This window comes from Balaenoptera ricei, chromosome 9 (assembly GCF_028023285.1).
Source record: "Balaenoptera ricei isolate mBalRic1 chromosome 9, mBalRic1.hap2, whole genome shotgun sequence".
NCBI lineage: Eukaryota > Metazoa > Chordata > Mammalia > Artiodactyla > Balaenopteridae > Balaenoptera > Balaenoptera ricei.
The window spans coordinates 47262161-47284926 of record NC_082647.1 but is presented as its reverse complement, the minus strand read 5'-3'; the positions used below and the strand labels follow the sequence as shown (position 1 = coordinate 47284926).

Here is a 22766-nt window from a genome sequence, read left to right as displayed (position 1 = left end):
CAGATGTGAGTGGGCTCATCGAGGAACAAAGTGCTGGCAGTGGCTTCACGAGGAGGGGGGACTTGAAAGGGCGAGATCTGGACAATGTTGGAGCAGGAGGAGGGCCGGCCAAGAAGAAAGACCAGGAAGGCCCATCTTGGCCCCTTAGCTCAGAGAACCTTAGAGATGTCCCTGGGTGGGGCAAGGTGGCTTAGCCCTGGCCTGGCCGGCTCCCAGCCCGTGTTGTTCAGCCTTAGTGCCCCCATCTTTAAAATGGGGGTCATACATGTTTCTCTGTCTTGTGGATGCATGGGGAGCTTCCAAATCAGAACACAGAGGGCTGTCAAAGCCCAGCCACCCCACTGAGGTTTGTTTCAATTTCCAGCTCATAACTGCTGTTAGGAAATGCTTGTTGGGTGGATATGCGGCTCCATGGAGGCAGTGGGGCAGCTTCCTTCCTGGACTGACCCATATTCTGCTCCACTCCAGGGGCCTCCTGGCTTCTACCTAGTTTTTTTTCCTTCCTACTGGAATGTCATATCCAAATGGTACATGTGTGCAAATGACAGCGCTGTCATTGCCATCTGTGAGCAGGAGGGTTTATCCATGTCCTGGCACCCGTAATGGCTTCGGAGACACCTGTCACTAGCCTTGATCAATGCGAATTGGAGAATCCTTGGAGTCCTACATTTTTTTTGTTTAAGTGGCCCTGGATTGACAGTTGCCAGTCATCACATGATTGAGTTAGATAATGAAATAGTGGTTATGGGTCTAAATAATGCTGGCCATGCCATTCATTTTTTCCCTCCATGTTTTTATATCTTTTATTTAGTGATGATTAACAGTCCTTCCTCCCCTCCACCCACCCCCCCCCCACTAGAAAACAGTTCACAAAAGAAGAGAGAACTTACCATTTCCAAGTTAGCTGCAAAACTAAAACTAATCTTTGCCTTTCAGTTCTCTCAAAGCTTTACTCTATTCTCCTGGAGTATTACTCCTCCTCTTACTAGCACTGTGGACATTAGGGTCATGAGGCACATCTTGCTATGACGATTTTCTGTGCTGTTTTGGTTGTTGTTCTTTTTTTTTTTTTTTTTTAGATTGGGGTACAGTTGTTTTACAATGTTGTGTTATTTTCCCCTGTACAGCGAAGTGAAGTAGAGTTCCTGTGCTATACAGCAGGTTCTCATTGTTGCTTTGATGGCCCTACCTGGAGTGAGAGCCTGTGCTTCCCCAGGTTTTCTCACTCTGATTGACCCTGGTCCCCTGCCTGGGGTTGCTGTGTGACTCCATGTTTTTTTCTCTTGAGAAACAGAGATCCTTCCACCAGAAAAATTCCCTTAATTCTGTCTTACTGGCATGAGCAAGATTGGTTGTTGTTGGTTTTTTTTTGCCACTAGTGGCTGGAGAGCCAGGTATTATACCCCACAGGAAAACCCATTGTGACCCAGAAAAAGTTCAATTCTTGCTTCTACTCTTCTAGTCTGGTCAAGAGTCTGGAAGAAGAGAGAGAATCCACTTGTGGGAAGCTGCCCCAGTTGGTCAGAAAGTCTGGTAGGAAAGATTATGCACAAGTGTGGGTTTTAATAAAAACACATTGAGAGCTTCCCTGGTGGCGCAGTGGTTGAGAATCTGCCTGCCAATGCAGGGGACAAGGGTTCGAGCGCTGGTCTGGGAAGATCCCACATGCCGCGGAGCAACTAGGCCCCTGAGCCACAACTACTGAGCCTGCGCGTCTGGAGCCTGTGCTCCGCAACAAGAGAGGCCGCGATAGTGAGAGGCCCGCGCACCGCGATGAAGAGTGGCCCCCGCTTGCCACAACTAGAGAAAGCCCTCGCACAGAAACAAAGACCCAACACAGCCAAAAATAAATAAATAAATAATTCTTTAAAAAAAAAAAAACACATTGAATTAATACAGCATTGTAAATAAACTATACTTCAGTAAAAAATATTGATAAGAAAACAAAAAAAACCCCACTACATCCAAAAAAAAAACCAAAACAAAACCACACACACACACACTGAATGTTGACAATTTAAGTTTATCATGGCATTTGTTTTTTGCTCATATGGTGAACATTCAAACCCTTGTCTTTTGTAGAACGTGTGATAGCCCCTAAAATAAGAGGGTACCTATTACTCTTGCTCATTTGGGTCTTACATCAGTCTTGCCACCTACCCCCCCCCCATTTTTTTTTCTCTCTATCATTGAAAAGACAGACTGACCAGGATCCCATCAGAGGTTTCTTGGTACCACCAGCATCATGGATCATTAAGATAAATCGTGACCAATTCCCCAAATACTTTAGGGTCTCAATACTCAGAGTGTGGTTTCTGGACCAGCAGTATCCCCGTCACCAGGGAGCTTGTTAGGAAAGCAGAATCTCAGATCCCACCTGAGACCCACTGACTCAGAATCTACATTTTAGGTAGATCCTGGGTGAGTCATACACAGCAAAGTGTGAGAAATGCTGCTTCAAAGAATCCTCTGGAGGGAGCTTACAGGAACCTCTAAAGCCACAGGGCACTTACTGGAAGCCCCAAAAGCCTAGCTGGTTGCCTGTGCTCTCTAGGGCCTAGATACTATCTCTCTTTCTTTTATAAAGACACTCTAGCCCAAGTGTTTGAGTGAGTGCCACCTTCAGAGACAGCAGATGCTAAGTGCCAACTGAATAGAGCCTCAACTAGTTTATAACACTTTCAAAAAGACCTGGAGTTAGTCCTACAGAAAACTGATACTCTCTTGGGTCTGAAGAGCTTTAATTCTCAAGGGTTGGCGTCTCTACCCACCAGGTACAACCCTGTTAGGATGGGTGGGCCCCAGTAGTTCTTATGTGATCAGAGACTGTTCTGAAGAAGCAAGACCCTGGGAATGCCAACACTGTTGTCCAGAGTGATCATAAAGATTTATTTCCCGTCAACTGAAAAAAAAATTTACTGAAGTAAGAACGAATGACTCTAAGTTTCAGGAGCAATTTAAATATACTTGACAGGATTTCTTGGCCTGTCTCCTTTCCCTTATAAGAGCGTGTGGGTGCAGTAAAAGCAAGGACTCAGGATTCTTCCCAGTCTGTTTATACTCCTGTTTCTGATATGAATTCTTGACTGTTAAAAATTTGGATCCAGAAATTAAATTTTTTTTTTCCAATCTGGCTATTCAATCTATTCTTTTTTTTCCGCTCCAGTTTTATTGCGATATAATTGACATACAGCACTGTATAAGCTTATGGCATAATAATTTGACTAACATACATCATGAAATGATGATCACAGTAAGTTTAGTGAATATCCATGGTCTTATATAGATACAAAATTAAAGAAATAGGGAAAAAAACACCTTTTTTTCCTTGTGATGAGAACTCTTAGGATTTACTCTCAACAACTTTTTTTTTTTTGGCTGCGTTGGGTCTTTGTTGCTACGTGCAGGCTTTCTCTAGTTGTGGTGAGCAGGGGCTACTCTTCGTTGCAGTGCGCGGGCTTCTTATTGCGGTGGCTTCTCTTGTTGCAGAGCACGGGCTCTAGGCACATGGGCTTCAGTAGTTGTGGCACGTGGGCTCAGTAGTTGTGGCTCACGGGCTCAGTAGTTGTGGCACACAGGCTTAGTTGCTCCATGGCATGTGGGATCTTCCTGGACCAGGGCTGGAACCTATGGCCCCTGCATTGGCAGGCAGATTCTTAACCACTGTGCCACCAGGGAAGCCCCTCTTAACAACTTTCTTATACAGCATACAGCAATGTTAATTATATTTATCATGATGTAAATTATATCCCTAGTACTTATTTAAGTTATAACTGGCAGTTAGTACCTTTTTGACTGCCTTCAGCCAATTTTCCCTCCCCTCACCCCTGCCTCTGGTAACCCAGAAGTTAGACTTACCTACCATAAATGAGAATGGAGACAGAGGTGGGAATGCTAGATTATTACATATCTGTATGATTTCCTTTGGAATCCCAGGCAAATTCTAGCTCTTGTGCTTTTTCTGTTTTCTTCCTCATGCTTCCAAATTGTACATACTCATAAATGTTGATATTAACATTGCATATTGAATTTTTTAAAGTGTATTACCGAGTAGAAAACACTGAAGTCTCCAGCTATAGGAGCAGCATGGACAGCTGGAAGGATATCTCCCAGGTAGCCTGGCGGTTAGGCGTGTAATGTCTACAACCTGCTGGCCTGGGTTTGAATCCTGCTCTGATGCTTACTGGGCAACTCTGGGCAAATTTACTCAACATCATCAGATCTTCTTTGTTAAAGGGAGATAATAATAGTACCTAACCCATAGGGTTATTATGAGGACCAAAGGAATTAATGTACAGAAAAGCTGCTTATACAGTGCCTAGCAGATAGTAACTTAACCAATATAAACTATTATTATTGAATCCGAAGTGTGCCAAAATTGGTTGGTTCAATGGAATGTAAGCCTGAGAATCTAATGCAGAGGCTGATAGAACTGAGTTTCTTAGTTCTCTTCCTACTTCCTACAGTACTAATTAACAATGAGGCAGTCCAGAAGCAAGCCCAGCAGAAGAGAGAGGAAGCAGCAGGGTCTGGAGACAGTCTACTGATGCAGCAGTAACTCCCCTTGAATAATTGAACTGGCTGTGCTTTAAAATGAGAAGCAAGATAATATAATGTAATTAGATAATTCACATAAGACTCTACAGTTTGCAGACCATGGCCCCATGCACTTTCTCATTGAATCTCCATAGTTTCTCTGGAGTAGAGCAGGTGTCATGGTTCCCACTTTACAGAGAAGGACACTGAGGCTCAGCAAAGGCAGTGGTCCCCAACTAGAGCCCTGGCTTCCCCATGCGAGGTCCAGTGCCATTTCCACACAGCCTCTCAACAAATCTTCAGATTCTCCGCTAAGGTGCCTTAAACGTCCTGACAGCCATTGAGAGCTGCTTCTCTTCTCTCTCCCTCCTTTAAGGACAGGGGGAGAGCAGCTCTCAAATTAGCATCTGAAGATTTCCTGCCAAAGGGAAGGGCCTCCCATGTGGCTGATTCTACAGACCTAGAACTATGTGCTTTGGATTCACATCAAGGTAAGGTACAGAGCTAGGAAGAGGAGAGAGGGGAAGGGTTTCACGCTTGGCTTGCTGGAACCTCTTCTACCAAGCCACCCTAAGCTGAGGAGAGGGTGGGTGTTAAGGGGTACCTACAGTTTGAGTCCATGTGAATTATCTAAACGTATTATGAAAAAGAATAATCAATGGTATGTCACTTTAGGACAAGATGGCAAATATGTGGATGCATGCCTCAACTGCGCCCCCTGTACCCATGACAGCCATTGCTAACTGACCAGGATCTTTCCCACTGAGCCTCAGAATCCTCCTGAACCCAAGGCTCCAGGCATCCAGTCAGATTTGTTAACTGAGAAGGAACCCACTGACCATTCCTCTTTGAAGGAGCATCCCTTCACTGCAATGAGGAGTTACATTTACTATTGAATTAATGCATCTTCTTTTGGCATTTAGGTGATTCTGGAGTTCTTGGTAGTGGCAAAAATGTATTTTATCAACTATTTAAATGTTACCACTCTTCTGATACTTTCACCTTGCTGTGTCATCTAGCAGCTCTTGAAATAAACTTGAACACCAAAATATTAGTCATCTGTGTTCATTGTAACCAGCCATTTTTTTCCCTCTTTAGAGGCAAACTTTACGTTTTATTCCACCCACTAAGATATGGAAGGGAGACAGTAGTAGGGGAAAGGGGCTTTTCCCTTCTCCCCAGCACACACGAGATTGGTGCAGACTATGCAATTGGTGCAGACTATGCGAACAAGCTGAGATGCGCCCCTCCTGCCCCTCCCCCCAGTCAGCAGTGTCTCTGAGACAGCTGTGGCCCTGAGCTCTAAGGGGAAGGCACGTGCCTGCAGTTGGCCCTGGTGCCTTGGCAGGCCACGTGCATCATATGACCCATAATGCCTGGCAGATGATTTTGTCCTGAGCGTGTTCAGAGGGCTCTCTGAGACCTGCAAGAGCTGTGGTCTGAGAACTTCAGAGTAAAGGTGTTATTTTGATCAGGACTCTGCTTACCCTTTCCTCCTGTAAGCCTTTGGGAGGGAATGGAAAGTCGGGGGGTGGGTGGCAGGGCCCTGGGAAGCAATGCAGAGTAAATGGAATGGTCCATCTCACTTTGTCCTAATGCAGTCAGTGTTTGGATCATAGGGCCATTCAGTGAAGTTGCCTGAAAATGGTCAACCAAGGGGCTACCATGTGAGAAAGCTTCATCAAAATGCTGTGGGGCGGCATCCCTGTGATGGCAGACAAGGCCAAGAGGCCTGCAGCCTTGGCTTCCTGCCAGCACCAGAGCGTTCGTCCATATTGATCAGGCCCAGCAAAGGGCACTCATGGTTTCTATCCCAGGACCAGCCAGTGTTTTAAGAAAACGTTTACTGTGTATTTATTGTGAATTTCCCTGATGATAATTATAGAGCATTTGGAAAATACAAAACGATAAAAAGGAAAAAATTTACCCATAATCACATTGCCTAAAAAAGTACTCTTAAAATTTGGATATATTTCATTGAAGTCTTTTTTTCTATGCATTTGTGTATACTTTTAAAAAAATTTGTATCATAATGAAAATGCAATTTTCATCACGTTCTTTTTACACACATGAGCACATTTTTTATATCATTAAATTCAAAAATAGTATTTTAAGTGGATATATAAGATTCCATTTTATGGATGTACCATAATTTATTTAACCGTTTTGTTGAACATTTCAGTAGTCTCTATATTTTTATATGTGTGTTACGAATAATAGCAGCATGCATTTTTAGAGAAGAAGATGTAGAGGAGAATATATTTTTAACATCTTGATGAGAGAGTCAGCACTGTTCATTGTACCACTGCTGACAGCCCAGATATGTGTGTGTGTGCATAGATGTTATGTCTTTGTGTATACATGGATGATACTTAAAAGTAGAGAATCTCCAGGCTCTCCAGTAAAACCTAGTCCTTTGGGCGCCAATCCATTGTACGATTGACACTTCCATCTAATAAGCTTATGAAAATAATTATAGATGTAGCTGACTCCCATGAGAAATCCATAGCTACTGTGCTAATTCCTGTTAAGTGCTGTTGAAATTTTTTTATTGAAGTATAGTTGATTTACAATATTATATTAATTTCAAGTGTATAACATAGTGATTCAGTATTTTTATAGATTATACTCCATTTAAAGTTATTACAGAACAGTGGCTATATTACCCTGTGCTATACAATATATTCTTGTTGCTTATTTATTTTACACATAGTAGTTTGTATCTTTGAGTCCCCTACCCTTATCCCTATTTTGCCCCTCCCTCCTTCCCTCTCCCCACTGGTCACCACGAGTTTGTTCTATATATCTGTGAGTCTTTTTCTGTTTTGTTATATGCATTCATTTGTTTTATTTTTTAGATTCCACATATAAGTAATAACAGAGTATTTGTCTTTGTCTGACTTATTTCACTAAGCATAATACTCTCTAGGTCCATCCACGTTGTTGCAAATGGCAGAATTTCATTCTTTTTTACGGCTAATAATCCAGTGTGTGTGTGTGTGTGTGTGTGTGTGGTGTGTAACTCACATCTTCTTTATCTAGTCATCTGTTGATGGAAACTTAGTTTACTTCCATATCTTGGCTATTGTAAATAATGCTGCTATGAACATTGGGGGTACATGTATCTTTTTGAATTAGTGTTCTTGTTTTCTTGAGATATATACCCAGGAGCAGAATTGCCGGGTCATATGGTAGTTCTGTTTTTAATTTTTTGAGGAACCTCCATACTGTTTTCCATAGTGGCTACACCAATTAACAGTCCCACCAACAGTGTAGGAGGGCTCCCTTTTCTCCACACCCTCTCCAACATTTACTGTTCATAGACTTTTTGGTAATAGCTATTCTGAAGTTTGAGGTGATATCTCATTGTGGTTTTGATCTGCATTTCTCTCATATTAGTGATGTTGAGCATCTTTTCATGTGCCTGTTGGCCATCTGTATTTCTTCTTTGGAAAGATGTCTATTCAGGTCTTCTGCCTGTTTTTTGATTGGGTGGTTTTTTTGATATTGAGTTGTATGAGTTGTTTATATATTTTGGATATTAACCCCTTATCAGTCATATCATTTGCAAATATTTCTCCTGTTCAGTAGGTTGTCTTTTCATTTTGTCAGTGATTTCCTTTTCTGTGAAAAAGCTTTTAGTTCCATTAGGTCCCATTTGTTTATTTTTGCTTTTCTTTCTTTTGCCTTAGGAGACATATCCAAAAAAATATTGCTACGATTTATGTCAAAGAGTGTCCTGTCTGTGTTCTCTCCTAGGAGTTTTATGGTTTCTGGTCTTAAATTTAGGTCTTTAATCCATTTTGAGTTTATTTTTGTATATGGTATGAGGAAGTGTTCTAATCTCATTCTTTTACATGGAGCTGTCTAGTTTTCCTAGCACCACTTATTGAATAGATTGTCTTTTCTCCACAGTATATTCTTGCCCCCTTTGTTGAATTTGGATCAGATGCCTTTGGTTGTCTTCCTGCCTGTGGGCCATTTGGCACTCACAGCTGCTTCTCTTCTCTCCCCTGTAGTTACTGGGGCTTCCGGATGCAGATGACGACGCATTTGAAGAGTACAGTGCGGACGTGGAAGAGGAGGAGCCAGAGGCGGACCACCCCCAAATGGGGGTCAGTCAGCAGTAGACTTCCAAGGGCTCCCACCTGAGAAGGAGAGTGGGCCCTGTGGTACCCGAGGTGGGGTCACAAGCTCCTGGGTTAGCATTTTGCAATAGCACTTCGAAACAGGACGTCTGACTCCCAGCATCCAAATTAAAATGAAATACCTTTTTAACGACCACACGATATCTGGGATGAGCTTTGCTCAGAAGTGACCTGAATTTTACTCCCGTTTCAGTGGGTCTCTATGGAGTTGTCTCGGTAGCCTTTGCCATTTTGAATTTAGAGTCCATTTTGCGGCTGACTGTTCTCTCTTGAGTTTATGTTGGAGAACTAACATTTGCTGACTCAAAAGTAGAGAACTCTGAATGTATTAAGGATATGTTTTGAGTCATCACAGGTGACATTATTGAGAGAAAGCATGGCAGAGAAGAAATGCAGTCTGCACTTTTTTATGTACCTTTTAAGTGTATGAAAATGGAAGGTTTTGCTTATAAAGCATGAGTTTTAATATCTAGTCATTAAACTGCACAAGTGCAAATACAAGGGCAGAAAAGGAGAATTACTTAGTTTTGGATTAAGAGGGTAAGAGAGGCAAAGAAGCCTTTGTTTAAGTGTTCTGCCATTACTGAGTTACCTAGATATATAGCAACTGGTTCATGGTTAGGAAGAAACATTATTTGCATGTTCAGTTATTTTAAAACATGCTGATTCCAAAGCCACTTTTAAAGTCTAATAGTGGAGAATATAAATGGGGTGACATAAATTATTGATTTCTTTAAAATGTCTATAAGCCACCCCACATATGAAATGAAACATTTACCTTCTCTCTTTGTAACAAGATGGCAACTTGTTAAATCATGAAAACATCCCAAATCCAAGTGCCACTTAAACTTTGAAGCCATAGATGAATTTAATAGGAAAATAAACCAGGATAAATTTTTAAAAAATATGATGGAATCCTTCTTTACTTTCTTAATCTGACTTTTATTCTTCAAAAAAAAAGTCAAGAAAGGATCCCACTGTATAATTTATTTAAAAATTGTAATCAAGTGCTTTGAGGAACCTAACTGCAGTGAAGTTTTAAAGTGGTATGAAGGTGGGAATCTTTTAATCGTGGGTTAGCTTGGTTCAGAAGGGAAGTTTTAATGATCAAATATTCAGACAACTCACAGAAACAACTACTATCATAACTGGAAACACTGCTGTCATCATTTAGCAACACACACTGAGGGGGGAAATTCTTTGCAATGCTAACATGGAATTATTTAAAACATTCATTTTGCTTAGACCCTTCTGCATCTCTGGTTCTAATAAAAGATGCAGAATGCCTCTTTTACAACACTTGACTAAACATAACATCTGGGGTGGAATTGTTTTTAACATGCACACACATGCCTGTTGGGTTGTCAAAATTTTAGATTAAAAAAAATAAAGCAGCAGAGGCCACAGAGTTTATGGGAGTCTTGTATATCTTCCAGGCATGTTGGTGTAAACCTGATTATCTCAACATTTTCTGTTTAATTGATTGGTGCCGTGAGGAGTACAGCTGCTCGTGGTAAAACGGTGTCCTACAGTTTTAAGTCATCGGGTAAAATAATTTCGTGGTTTCCATCCGTGCTTCAGTACCCATGTTTTTTTCGTTTCTTGGAAAAACATATTAAAGGTTAACTTCAAGTGAAATGAATTTCCTTTGGAGTAGCCTGTTAACAAAACAAACCTTGGGGTTTTATCCAGTGGGGCAAGCGGATTCCGTGCTTTGCTCCCTTGCCTGTGTTCTGATTGGCTCTGAACGTGAGCACAGGTGATTGGGAGCTATGCCTCCCGTAGGTAGAGCCCACGTCTGTAAGCTCCGTGTTCACACAGTAGTCTGAAAGAATGACTTCTGCCACCGAAATGAAGAAGCTTGACTGGCTTGCTCCATTCAAAGGTAAACTGGAATTTTGTACGTAGAGGCTTAAAATCTAAATTTACATACGTTTGAAAATGGAATGGACATATAAAATGTATTTTATGAAAAAAGTGTTTAGGCTTTGACCAAATGCATTGTGGTATTATTATGTGAATGTTTTCTGTTTATAAAAATTGAGCTGAGACAGACTCAGCCATTCAGTGGGCCGGGGAGAAATCTGGCCTTTGTTCTGCCCCAGGGGTAGGAAAGAACATCGCTGTGTGTTACTTATTTTCAAGGCAAAACCCCAAAGGGCCTTGCGAATCGGATTGTTTCCTCTAAAGCTTCGTTTTCTCTGATTGTGCGCATCCCGGCCAGCGCATGCTGACACACATGCACACGTACACACTCACCTGCGCTGTGGATTCTCTGTTTGGGTCGTGGGCGGCATCAGAGCTGGCTCAGTGCAGAGCTTCACCTGGCCGCTCAGGGACGCAGGCAGCCTGTGGTTCTCGTTATGGAAGTGGTTCCCTGGCTAGACGAGTTCCGACTCTCACAAACATGTAAACGCACCTACAGAGAGGCAGTGTGGTGCCACAGGAGAAGCGTAGACCCAGGAGTTAGGAGAGAGACCCGGGTTTAGTCCTGGCTCTGCCAGTGACCACGTACGTGCCCTTGGACAGGTCACTTAACTCGCCTGAAGAAAGGGGTGTTGGCCCTTCCTGCTTGAACCACTGTCCTTCCTTAACTGCCTTACTATGTGTGTGTGTATGAAGAGCAGCAATCAAGGAAACTTTTCGAGAAATGCGAAGGAAATGCATTTTGAATCTTGCTGTCCTTAGGATCCTGGCCACAGGATGACCTTAGAACATGTTTGTGTTGGTCTATGAGTGTTGAAACCCCCTCGGGTCTGATGCTGAGGGGCTGATGAGATTCTGTCCTTAGATGAGAGGGTAAAGGGGGGCCCCGGAGATATGGAAAGCATATCAATACTTGTCCCAGTTGGCTGCTGTGCCATGGAAGGTGTGGATTTGCCTGTGCTCTGACAGACTGGGGCTTTGGAAGTAGGGTAAGTTTAACTTAACTGAGACGGGGAATTCGCATGAAGAATAGCTGGAAGAGAGTGAGAGATGAGTACTTTGTTGCCGTGTCATCCAGTAGAGAGAAAGAGAAGTAACAGAGAGAAAGTGACTGAGTGTGAGAGTGTGTGTGTGTGTGTGTGTGTGTGTGTGTGTGAATAGGGGAATGGTTGATTGCTTGTTGATCACTGTGGGCTAGCTGTGAAGTCACGCCTGTGATCATGTTCCAAAACCTTGGTCCCAGGTTTGAGTGAATCACAGAGACATTTTTCTAGTGGCTACCTGGTGACTTTCCCTGCCTGATAATCATACCAAGGAGACTTCGGGGAGTCGGAGAGCAGATTCTGGAGGGAGGTGAGACCCCACAGTATACCTGCCAACACCATGGACACTACGGTGTCCACTCAAGTCTCCCAGGCTCCCAGCAACACAGTGCTTTTTCCCCCCATGCCTAGAACATGAAAAGTCTCTAATTTAGGAATTCTCCTTGTGTCCTGGTGCCAGAATTGAGGTTTCCAGTGTCCTTAAGTGAAAACCCCTCTCCTCTCGTAGTCACTGTGTTTCCACATAGGAGCAGAAACCTTTCCCTAGCACAAGTACATGTCTAAATATTGCTTCTGTTTCATAAGAGCACAAAGTATGGACCTAGGAGAGCTGTGATACTAGAGCATCATTGGAATTTATATTTTAGGAATCTGCCTCATATTAAAATATACAAGTTGGGAAGCTGTGGTATGAACAGATCTTATTTCTCCTGGTTTGTGAGACACTTAGGAATAGGCAGGACTTAACCTGGGGTAGGAGGAGATGAGTAAGGTAGAATGGGAGAGTTAGGGTCTGATTTTTTACATAAATATAAAGGCAAGAGGCAGTTATCATATAAAATACAAGAGAACTGTTGTCCTGGCTATCTCACCAGGATCCTGCTTTCCTCAAAGGGACTGCTTGCATGTTGAGAGGCAAGGCCTCTGTCGGGGGTGGCTTTGTGGCTTTAAAAATGCCCCCCAGCCAAGGAGACAATGGGTGTCTTGCAAATCTGGTGGAGTTCTGTTCCTCACTAAACCAGCTGCCAGAGAAGCCTGTATTTCCAAAGTGCTGACAGATCTGAAAGGGGCTCCAATCACCTGGCAGGCAGAACGGGAACCAAACTTGACCTCGCTGTCAGCTGCAGAGGAGGCTGCAGATCAGGAATGCCCCAGCCGGCCAGAGGGCAGAGCCCACCTACCCCACCACGCTTCCAGGTTGTAAAAGAGCACAATTAAAACTCAAGTGGATCACAGATCCCTCTTCCCTCTAGTGAGTGTTAACTCCAAAGAGATGTCATTGCCTGATTGCTTAGTCTTCAGATGATCAGAGAAGCCTCAAATTTTTTTGAATTAAAAACTAATCCTCTTCCATAAAGACACAAGCAGTTATCTTGGTTTGGTGATACCAGGTATGGCATGAAAGGCTGAAGTCTTTTAGATTTTATACAGAATAATTCTCAGACGTGCCAGAATGCCGATAGCCACTGGTATCCGTGGCAACGTGGTGTCCATGGTAAAATATCTATAGCTCGTGTTCATTGGGCAAATTGTTAAATAATGTGTTGTCTTTGGTATTTTTATTTAAATTTGGATTACAAAAATAGAGGACCTATGAGCATTTCATGTTGTAGAAAGTCTACTTAAAGCACGGTATGGCTGAATAGGCCCAAGTAGTTAAAATCAGGCACCAGGCCACATACAAATAAACATTTAATTTTCTGAGAACTGTGTATTCAAGTTATTCAGTACCACAGAGAGAGCTGACAGTCTGTTCCTTGTAAAACTGCCTTTGCCTGTTTTTTTTTTCTTTTTTGTTTCTTCAGATTCATTTTTTACTTTAAGTACCTTCTGATAGCTAGGCAGATAAGATACAGAGCAGTACTCTGTACAAATGTCAGCTTTTGAGAGGAGAAAGTAAGTCATCAGTTCTAGGGAAAACCTGAAACTATCTGTGAACCAGTCTTAATTTGTGTAAGAGAGCAAAGTTTAGTATCTACATAAGAAGCAAAAGCAAGGAATGGTTTGGGGGTTTTGTTTTTTAGGTGAGAAATGTTTCATGCAGGGTGTCTCTGCTTTCTTTGCCTTTATATTTCCTTTCAAAGAAATCTCTTGTAAATGACAAAACTGTGAAATGGGTTGCCAAAAATCGTTGCCCTTCATTAGATGCTTCAGCAGTGTAAACGCGAAATTGAACCCTGTGCACACCTGCTCCTTCCTCTCTCCGCTGAGGGTGAGGATCTCATCCAACGATGTAATTACCATACGCTTGCTATTAAAGAGCCTTCCGAACTCCGCTGCTATTTGCCTCTTGTTTACTTTCTCCACCACGTTTGGTCCTAAAGGACGCCTAACTTGCTATAAAGGAGGACCGGGAATAGGGACCATCAGCCAGCTTTGTGGTTACTGATGTTGGAGCCTGGCTGTGGGGGGGTGGGGGGGGGGCAGGGGGATGGGGAGGGAGGAGTGATTACAAGAACCACTGATATGATTCAGATGTTAATAATTGATGTATTTGGAGACATTAATCTATCCTGATACTGTACCTGGTGTTTAGTAATTTTCCACTCTTCCTTCGAACTTTAGATTTTTTCCCGTCCTAGTTAGGAATCCTTCATGGCACCAATTAGAAACCTGTGGTCGTTCTACGATGACATGACACCATTTCCCATTACTTTCCGCCCAATTGTTATTCAGAAACAATGGCATTTAAAAAATAAGTCTGGAGGTTGGTGCTAAGTCCCATTATTTGATCAAGAGCAATTTTCTTTCCCCAAATGAATAGGTCTCCAAAGATTGTTAAATTAGATTTGCAAGTGCCTTAATAGGCACAGCCTAGAGGCTCTTGTGTGTGTTTCAGGTAACTTAATTCGTGCTTCCTTGTTTTCGACATAGGTGTTGTCAGAGATTGTACTGAGTGGTCGGCTGTGTGCAAGCATTCCAGACCTCACTCAGTGTAAGATTCTGGCCTCAGCGGGCAGTGACATGGTCTTCCCCAGACAAAGGCTTTCTTACAAGAGAACTCCTTTGTTACTGTTAGTTGAGCGCTCTCACAGATAGACTTTTTTTTTTTTTTAACTTTGTATTTTATATTGGAGTATAGTTGATTAACAGTGTTGTGTTAGTTTCTGTTGTACACACTGCTGTATTTAAAATGGATAACCAACAAGGACTTACTGTATAGCACAGGGAGCTCTGCTCAACATTATGTAACAACCTAAATGGGCAAAGAATTTGAAACAGATAGACTTTTAAAAATGTAAGCTGGCTCCTCTATCTGAGTGCAGGGACTGGTATTGGAAAGAGCCACTTTCCCCTTTGCAGTGAATCTTTCTCAAATTGGTTCCCGGGGTTCAAGGTTCTAGCCCAGTCTCCTCCCTGACTGGCTGTGTGATCACAGGCTTGTCACCAGCTCCCCCTCGCCCCCTGCCCCATCTTTGTTTCCTCATCTGTAAAAATAAGAGTGTGGACTCATTTCCAAGTTCCCTCCAGGCACTAGCATTGTAGGAATGTATCTTGGCTAGTGAGATTAGGGCAGGTGGGAAGCAAAGTTTATAAGGAAAATACTGTCTCAGGAAACGAGGGCTGGGCAACTGACATTGACCTATCTTCTCTAAGGTCCCTTTTAGAAATAAAGACCCCAAAAGAGAGGGATTAATAGACGGAGCACAGAGGATTTTCAGGGATTTTTAGTAGGGAAACTACTCTATGTGATACTGTAATGGTGAACACATATTATAAATGTGTCCAAACCCATAGGATGTACAACACCAGGTGTGAACTATAATGTAAATTATGGAGTCTGGGTGATAAGATGTGTCATTGTAGGCTCATCAGTTGTAACAAATGCATCACTACATGGGGGATGTTGAAATGGGAGATGCATGTGTGTGGGCTGGGGCTAAATGGGAAATCTCTGTATCTTCTGCTCAAAATTGCTGTGACCCTAAAACTACTGTAAAAAGTAAACTCTAATAAAAAGAAAAGAAATAAAGATCCCAGCCAAAATAGTGGGTGTATAGTAGCTCCAGTGCTGACATCCCTGGGTACTTTCTCCTGCCTTCCTACATGTCCCTTTCTGTGATCAAGAATACAGGATAAAAACTACCACAAAATAGGAATATTTGGGGTGTTTTGCTTAGGGATGTAACAAACAGTCTCGTTTCCTTTAGAAATGAGTCTGGTTTTCATAGTAAAGTCAGGCCAGGTGGGATACCCCATTGTCCCTAGTGTTCACTGTGGATGTGAACGGGTTGAAATGAAACAAAGTAAGCAGAACAAAACCCACTACCCAGTGTTTGGACCCTGCCGCGGGGCTGGAGCCAGTGGGCTGGCTGCGTGTGTGCAGGAGGGGCTGGCAGTTAGTACCCCCTCCCCACGCCGTGCTCTCCTGCTGAATCAGGGCGAGGGGCGGGGTGAGGAGCAAACATGCCTTCCCCCCTTGGCGGGCCTGGCCATCTGGTACTTTGAAAACTGAAGAAATGTGTCCCGAAATAGCTGGCACAGTGCTTTTCCTCTTAGTTTCACAGCGGGCAAATACTTTGAAATACTTCCCTGATCTTTGACCTACCCTTTTCCCTTTTTTGGAGCAAAAAACAATGACATTTCTAAAAATCTGAGCAGGCTGTAATTAGGGAGCCAAAGAATAAAGCAGGCATTTCCTATTAGGCAACATTTAAAGGAGCAGAGAGATTTTTCTTCCCTTTGTTTTCCAGGAAAATATGGCAATGATGCAGGATGTAAAAACCTACAGTAAAACGAAGTTGGTCCTGTGGGATGCTTTTTAATTGGAAGCCTCTAGAGGTCAGCACTGCATAAGGAAAGGGCTTTCTAGTGCTGGCTAGCCTTTTGCCCATTTCCTTGTGGAGCCTTTGGGAGAGGCGTGCTAGCAGACCCCCAGAGTGGCGTGAAAGGAGCGAGCAACCCAGCTGTGCATAGGAGATGAAGGTGTAGAGTCCCTTCTTTATACATAAACCCTAACATTTGACTCTGGTTGGTTTTCTTCCCTTCTCATCCATCTTTCTCTGCAACTCCCACACCCCCGTATGTACACACTGTCAGCTCAATAAACATGACTTATTGACCGATCGATGAACCGTGGCATTTAGCTCACTCTGAGAAGGGCTGGGGAAATGCCAAAGAGGAGATGGATGGCACATTTTATTTTGCTCTGAGCAAGGTGAAAGGCTGCTCTGTGTTCCAAGGCAGCCCGGGATTTTCTGATGATCAGCCGGCAGGCTTTGTGAAGCCCTGTGACTTCCAACCCAAATTCAGGGTGCCGAGGGCGGTGCTGGAACCACAGGTTTCTACTTGGCTGAAATCAGGCTGCCTGAGGCCTGCACAGATCAGGGATGGGTGGGGAAGGATTTGAGCATCTGTAGTATATCTGGCCAGAAGTGAGGTAGTTGGGAGCCCCTAAAAACTGGTCGACACTCCTGGGGGCTCCAGGGCACAAGATGCAGTAACAAGATGTGGTGATGGCCACAGGTGTCATAGACCACCGCAGGCCAAAGACCGAACTGGAGGCAGCCTTGGGAGTTCCCAGCGGCTCCCAGAGTTGCCCCAGGGTTTCCTTTTGTCCCTAGAAGGAACAGGAAGGCCTTTCCTCCCCTCTCTCCATGTTGCCTCTTCTGTTCAGGGTTTTTATTCTTTCTACTGAATTAGGTCTAACCCATGTCACAGTCATGAGATTGATAGTTGTCCTTTGCTGGGTGATTTGGCTGAGCCTGGGACACTCCCTGAGAAGGGATATTGGTGAAAAGGACAATAAACATGTCACAAGCGTAACGGAAGCCGCTGCTCCCCCAAGAAACATTTTAACAGTGGCTTAACAGCAGTCTCACTACTACCGTTAAGTTTCAAAATGATGTTTTTTGATTCTGGTGAGTGTGGACAAGGTCCAAGGTTACCCTGCTCCCCAGTGTTGCTTGCATTCTTTACAAGTGTGGAACAGCCCGAGGAGGTTTCATTCATTTTGCCATGAAGCAAATAGTGCTGAGTGAATATACCCCAGCTGTGTGCACTGTTACATGCAATAATTTTTTTAAAACAAACGTTTATAAAGCCCCTTCTAAGTACCAGGCACTGTACTAAACTCCTTTTGACTCCTGCAATGCTCCCAACAAAAGGTAGATGTTAGGATTGATACCCCCCATTTTTTTAATCTTTCTATATCTCAAGGTTTGTGTTTTTTAAATTTTATTCAAATATACTTGATTTACAATGTTGTGTTTAATTTCTGCTGTACAGCAGAGTGACTCAGTTATACATATATATATTCTTTTTCATATTCTTTTCCATTATGGTTTATCACAGAATATTGAATATAGTTCCCTGTGCTATAGAGTAGGACCCTGTTGTTTATCCATCCTGTATATAATAGTTTGCATCTGCTAATCCCAAACTCCCAATACTTCCCTTTCCCATAATATCCCCCTTTTATAGATGAGGAAACTGAGGTCCAGAGACATTAAGTAATTTTCATAAGATCACACAGCTGGTAAGTGCTGGAGCTGAGATTCAAACCCAGGCAGTGAGGCTTCAGAGCCCTCTTACCTACTCTCCTCCAAAGAGTGTCATCATCATCGGTCTTTTAATGAAATCCCTGGTCCTTTTTGCTTAGCATCACAGAGGCCCTACCCTTAAACTTGATGCGGTGAACGCTGCTGGTCTGCATGGTTGCCCGTGCACAGGATGGAATGAGGAAAACTCCTCATTCAGTTTCATCAGCTCTTTGCCTTGCCTGTGACCAGGTTGGCCATGCTGAGTGGGTTAGAATGATAACTGACACATTTTTTCCCAGTATCCATGTGGTTGCAAAGATTTGAAAATGCCCTAAAGAACCAGAGCAACAGATTTGTTGAAATAATTTAGTGATTGATAAAACCAGAGGATCCTGAGGCAGGGCAAGGCCGTGGAGACAAGCAGCGTGCCCCCCTATCTGGACCCTTCTTCCTAGGTCTTGCCCCCTGAACAAGGCCATTACGGACTCTTCTGAGAACAGAAGAAGCTCTTGCAGACTCCTCATGATGAAGCGGCTTTTACTCAAGCTTACTCTGAAATAACCAGGAGCAGAAATTCACTCTGCAGTCAGGCTAGTCCCTGAGAACCAGAAGGAAGCTGTTGTCACCCACTCAGACCTGGTGTCGCGCAGTAGGGCCACAGCACACCCTGACGACTTCAGTCTGTGTATCTCCCCGAACCGTGAGAACACCCTTCCAGCCTGCCTTCCAGCCCTTTCCTTTCCCACGTCCCTGCTGAGGCACTAGCACACGCCCTCAGTAACCCCATCACCGCCGCGGAATTCTCAGGCTTGTCTTGGTACAGTATCATGCAGGAGTGCATGGGAATTGGAGAACACATTTCAAAGACAAATTCCATTCACTTTGAGTCTCACCTGCTTGTTTGGATGACCTCTGCCGTTGTTTCCTCCACCAATGCAGGAAAAGAGAAGGTGGCCACATCATATCCCGTAAGAAATGTTAGTGCTCCAAACCTACTTTCCCTGCTTCTGAGATCCCAAGTGTTGTCACACAGATCCGTCATGGTTGGGACCCCATGGGTCGTGCATGCGAGCGTGGGCTTGCTGGTGAGTGGCTCCAGGGAGAGGGTGCTAAATCCTGGGAGCGGTGCTTTTCCATTTTCCAAATGATGCTGGGATGCGAGGAAGGAGAGCAGAAAAGGTGAGTCAAAACCAAACCCTTGAGCATACAAATTCTCCAAGGAACACGAAGCTGCACAGGCTCGGAAAGAGGAGGGGATAATGTCACATGGTGATGAAGAAAAGTGGGGGTCTTGGATGGGAGTCTTGCTTCCCACATGGCCTTGGTCTTTTAAATTTTGAGTTTCTCCTGCTTAGAAATGTTATGGGCCACTTTGAGTCTTGGGCTGCAAGGGGCTCTAAAAAGACAGACTCCTGTGGAGAATCAACTTTAAACTGGGTCTGGAAAGTGTCCAATCTAACAACTGACTCCAGCAGTCGCTGTTATCAGAAATGGAAATCTAGCAACTGAAGGGACACGAACTATACAGCCTCCCCCAGATGTCACTCTGCAATGGGACGCGAATTCGGTCAGGTGCACCCTGCTGAGGGCTGTCTCCAGACCTCCGTTTCCCACCACACCCACCCTTCCTCCATCCCCTCCTCTCCCAGCTCGCCTGACATTGAGCCCTTTATAATTCAAAGTTAATCTAAATTTAACATGGGGATATAATGAAATTCTTTACTAGACAACACCACTACTTCAGAAGCATGTCCTTCATATTTGCAAGCGGCCTTAGCTCAGAGGAAAACCCCTGCATGGAAGGTGACTTATTTAACCCGTGCCATTTACTAGCTGGCTTGTACAGTGCCATTAAAACTGGTGATTTGGCTGCGGAATGGGTGATACTTGGTGACAGAGCTAAACTATCCACCTCCTTCCTTCAAAGACTATTTCTGACTCTGGCCAGCTCCTCGGCGACTCCTGTAACTGGTTACAAGAAGGGCTTGGTGAGATAATATGAGTGACTTCGTGCAAAGCTCTCGTTGTGCAGGAAGCACAAACCAGCGCCCTTCTTGTGGCAGGCAGGAAGCACCTCCTCCACCTACACCTCCCAAGCTTTTGAAAAAGATCTGTTATCCGTAAGCAAGCCAGAGCCATCATCTTGCTCAAAGCTAATGAACTCATCCAAGCCATCCACATGGTCCAGTCTCTTTAGAACTCTGACCAAACCTTTGCTTAATGCATGAAAGCTTATTCCCTGAGGTGCCCTTCAAACCTTACTCTGACCCTGTGCTCTTCAGCTCTGGAAAAGCAAAAACAAAACTGGCCACATGCTCTTGAAAATTCCATTTGGAAGCTAGTGGTGGTGATTCCGGACAGAATTTTGACAAAAGACAATAAACACTGACTTCAGTATGCTACTCGCTGCTTAGAGCCCCTCTCCCGGGGACGGTCCTGCCTGCTGCTGAGGGAGAGGGTTACGGATGTGGAGTTGGGCAGAGCAGCTGCTGGGAAATACAATGGCCTTGGTGTGTTAGTTCATCATCAAGACAATGGCACTCTTGTGAATTCTCTAGAAATAGAACTTTTCATCTGGCACCACAGTGGGCTATGCTTTGGAGCGGTGATGTCACAAGCAGGCAGAAACTAGGGAATTCATCCTCTTGGGCAGGGTGACTAATTCTGTTTCCCAACCTCTGTACATTTACTGATGTCATCCATCTTCTCCAAACCGCACCAGCCTGGGGTGAGGAGAGACTCACAACTACAGACACGAATTCTTGTTTCTGTGGCTCTGACACTTACGTTGGGGATTCTCAGCCCTCCTCAGATTCCTCCCAGATATTCTGGGGTGGGTCTTGTGGTGTCTCATGTGTGTTTGACAAGCTCATTTCTGTGGCACCTGCTGTTCTCCTTCCTGGGATTGCACCTCCCTTCTCAGTACTGCACAGACAAGCTTTCCCGTTGTAGGCCTGCCCTTCTCCCTGTGACTACTGGAGCAGGCTTTGGTTCCCAGGAATGGTCACTCCAGCCATAGACTTGACCCTTCCGCTTTAGACCCCATAGAAGGTTGAGTGGCGTTTCCCTGCTGTTTCCAAAGATGGGAATAGGGATTTTGGTTTGAGAGAGCTGTATTAAAGCTCTGACACCTCCTCAAAGCCAGGCTGCGGGGTGGCAGAACTGGGTTCTGATTGGGACCAGGTTCCCCCCCGTAGCATCTTCTTCCAGTAGGGTCTGTGTTGACCTCAGGGATCCCCCAAGTCATAGTAACTTGTTTACAAAGACCCAGCTGGAATCACTGTCCAAGAGGATCAGTGAGTCTGGAGTGACAAAAGAATCAGGTTCATTACTTGCTAGTCAAATCAAACCTCGGAGCTGCCTGGACTCACTGTGAAACTGAGCACAGCTGCCTGCGGCAAGGGTCTGCCCCCCCCCCCCCCCCCCCCCCCCGTGCTGGTCTGTGATGGCCCCAGGCTAGGGGGTTTGAACAGCTGCCTATTGACAGCACCGGTTCCTCTCCCAAGATTATCTTTCCCACCACGCCCACAGCTGGTGCTCTGCAGAATGTATAACATGGTACGGATGCTGTTCAGGCTGCCAGGCGGTGGAAACCCTGAAAAGGACTTCTATTAATAGAGGAGGCATTCCTGGGGCACTCAGACGCTCTCGGGCCTGCTGAGAAGTAGCCAGATTCCCGACAGGCGCTGAAGGGCGGGCTGCAAACCCCTGCCAAAGAAAGGCCTTGTTCTGCCACAGACAATGGTCGGGTGGCCCTGGCATGATGTCAGATGAGTTGGCAGCAGCGGCTTGCGCGTTCCCTCTCCAACTTTCCAGCTGAGCTCTGCCAGATCCAGGGAGCCGTATCAGGTTTAGATTTTGGAGAATGAATTGCACCAAAAGCCAAGGACTGTCTAGCCCTAATCGGCAAGTAAGGAAATGGCTGTAACCCAGAGGTTGCTACTTAGTTCTGGCTGCCTGTGTCTTGAGGGGCAATGTAATTGCTCTCCAGCTAAATGCTGTAGCGTGGGCAGCCAGGGCCAGTGCAGCGCAACAGTCGTGGTCAGTCAGATGGCCTGATGGCCTTCCCCAGGGCCTTCCTGGAGGCCCAGCCCCTGGAGGGAGCTGCATCATATAGCTGGGATGTTTCAGTTAAAAGCAGGAAGGGCCAGGCTTCTGCAGGACAGTGATAGCCAGCCTTCAGGTTTTTTGGTTTGTTTGTTTGTTTGTTTAAGGAGATGAAGGCTAAGAATAATTAGGATTTTTTTTTTCTTTTTTTTTTTTGGCCACATGGCATGTGGGATCTTAGTTAGCCGACCAGGGATCAAACCCGTGCCCCCCCTGAATTGGAAGCGCGGTGTCTTAACCACTGGACTGCCAGGGAAGTTCCAGCCTTCAGGTTTTCATTCATTAGTTAACACTGACCATATGTGAGAAAGCAGAACAACTGACCTGTACTTTCGAGAAACAGAGCCAAGCTTAAGTCCCAGCTCAGCTGCTTACTAGTTGTGAGACTTCAAGCCAATTTAGAAGTTAACTTAATTTCTCCAGTACTCAGATTTTTCATTAGTAATTTGGGACAAATAACCCAATAGAAAAATGAACCAAGGCTACAGAGAGACAATTCACTGAAGAACAAATACAAATGGCCA

The 22766-nt window shown here is 44.4% G+C and overlaps 1 protein-coding gene across 1 annotated transcript in view; it reads left to right on the top strand.

The window, feature by feature from the left end:
- Window positions 1-13928, top strand: part of MTURN (maturin, neural progenitor differentiation regulator homolog) — a 29779-nt gene extending 15851 nt beyond the window's left edge. The window contains exon 3 of the mRNA XM_059933670.1: window positions 8556-13928. Coding sequence (XP_059789653.1) covers window positions 8556-8666 — 111 coding nt within the window. The 3' untranslated portion in view covers window positions 8667-13928. The remainder of the gene's footprint in view (window positions 1-8555) is intronic.
- The last annotated feature ends 8838 nt before the right edge of the window (window positions 13929-22766 follow it).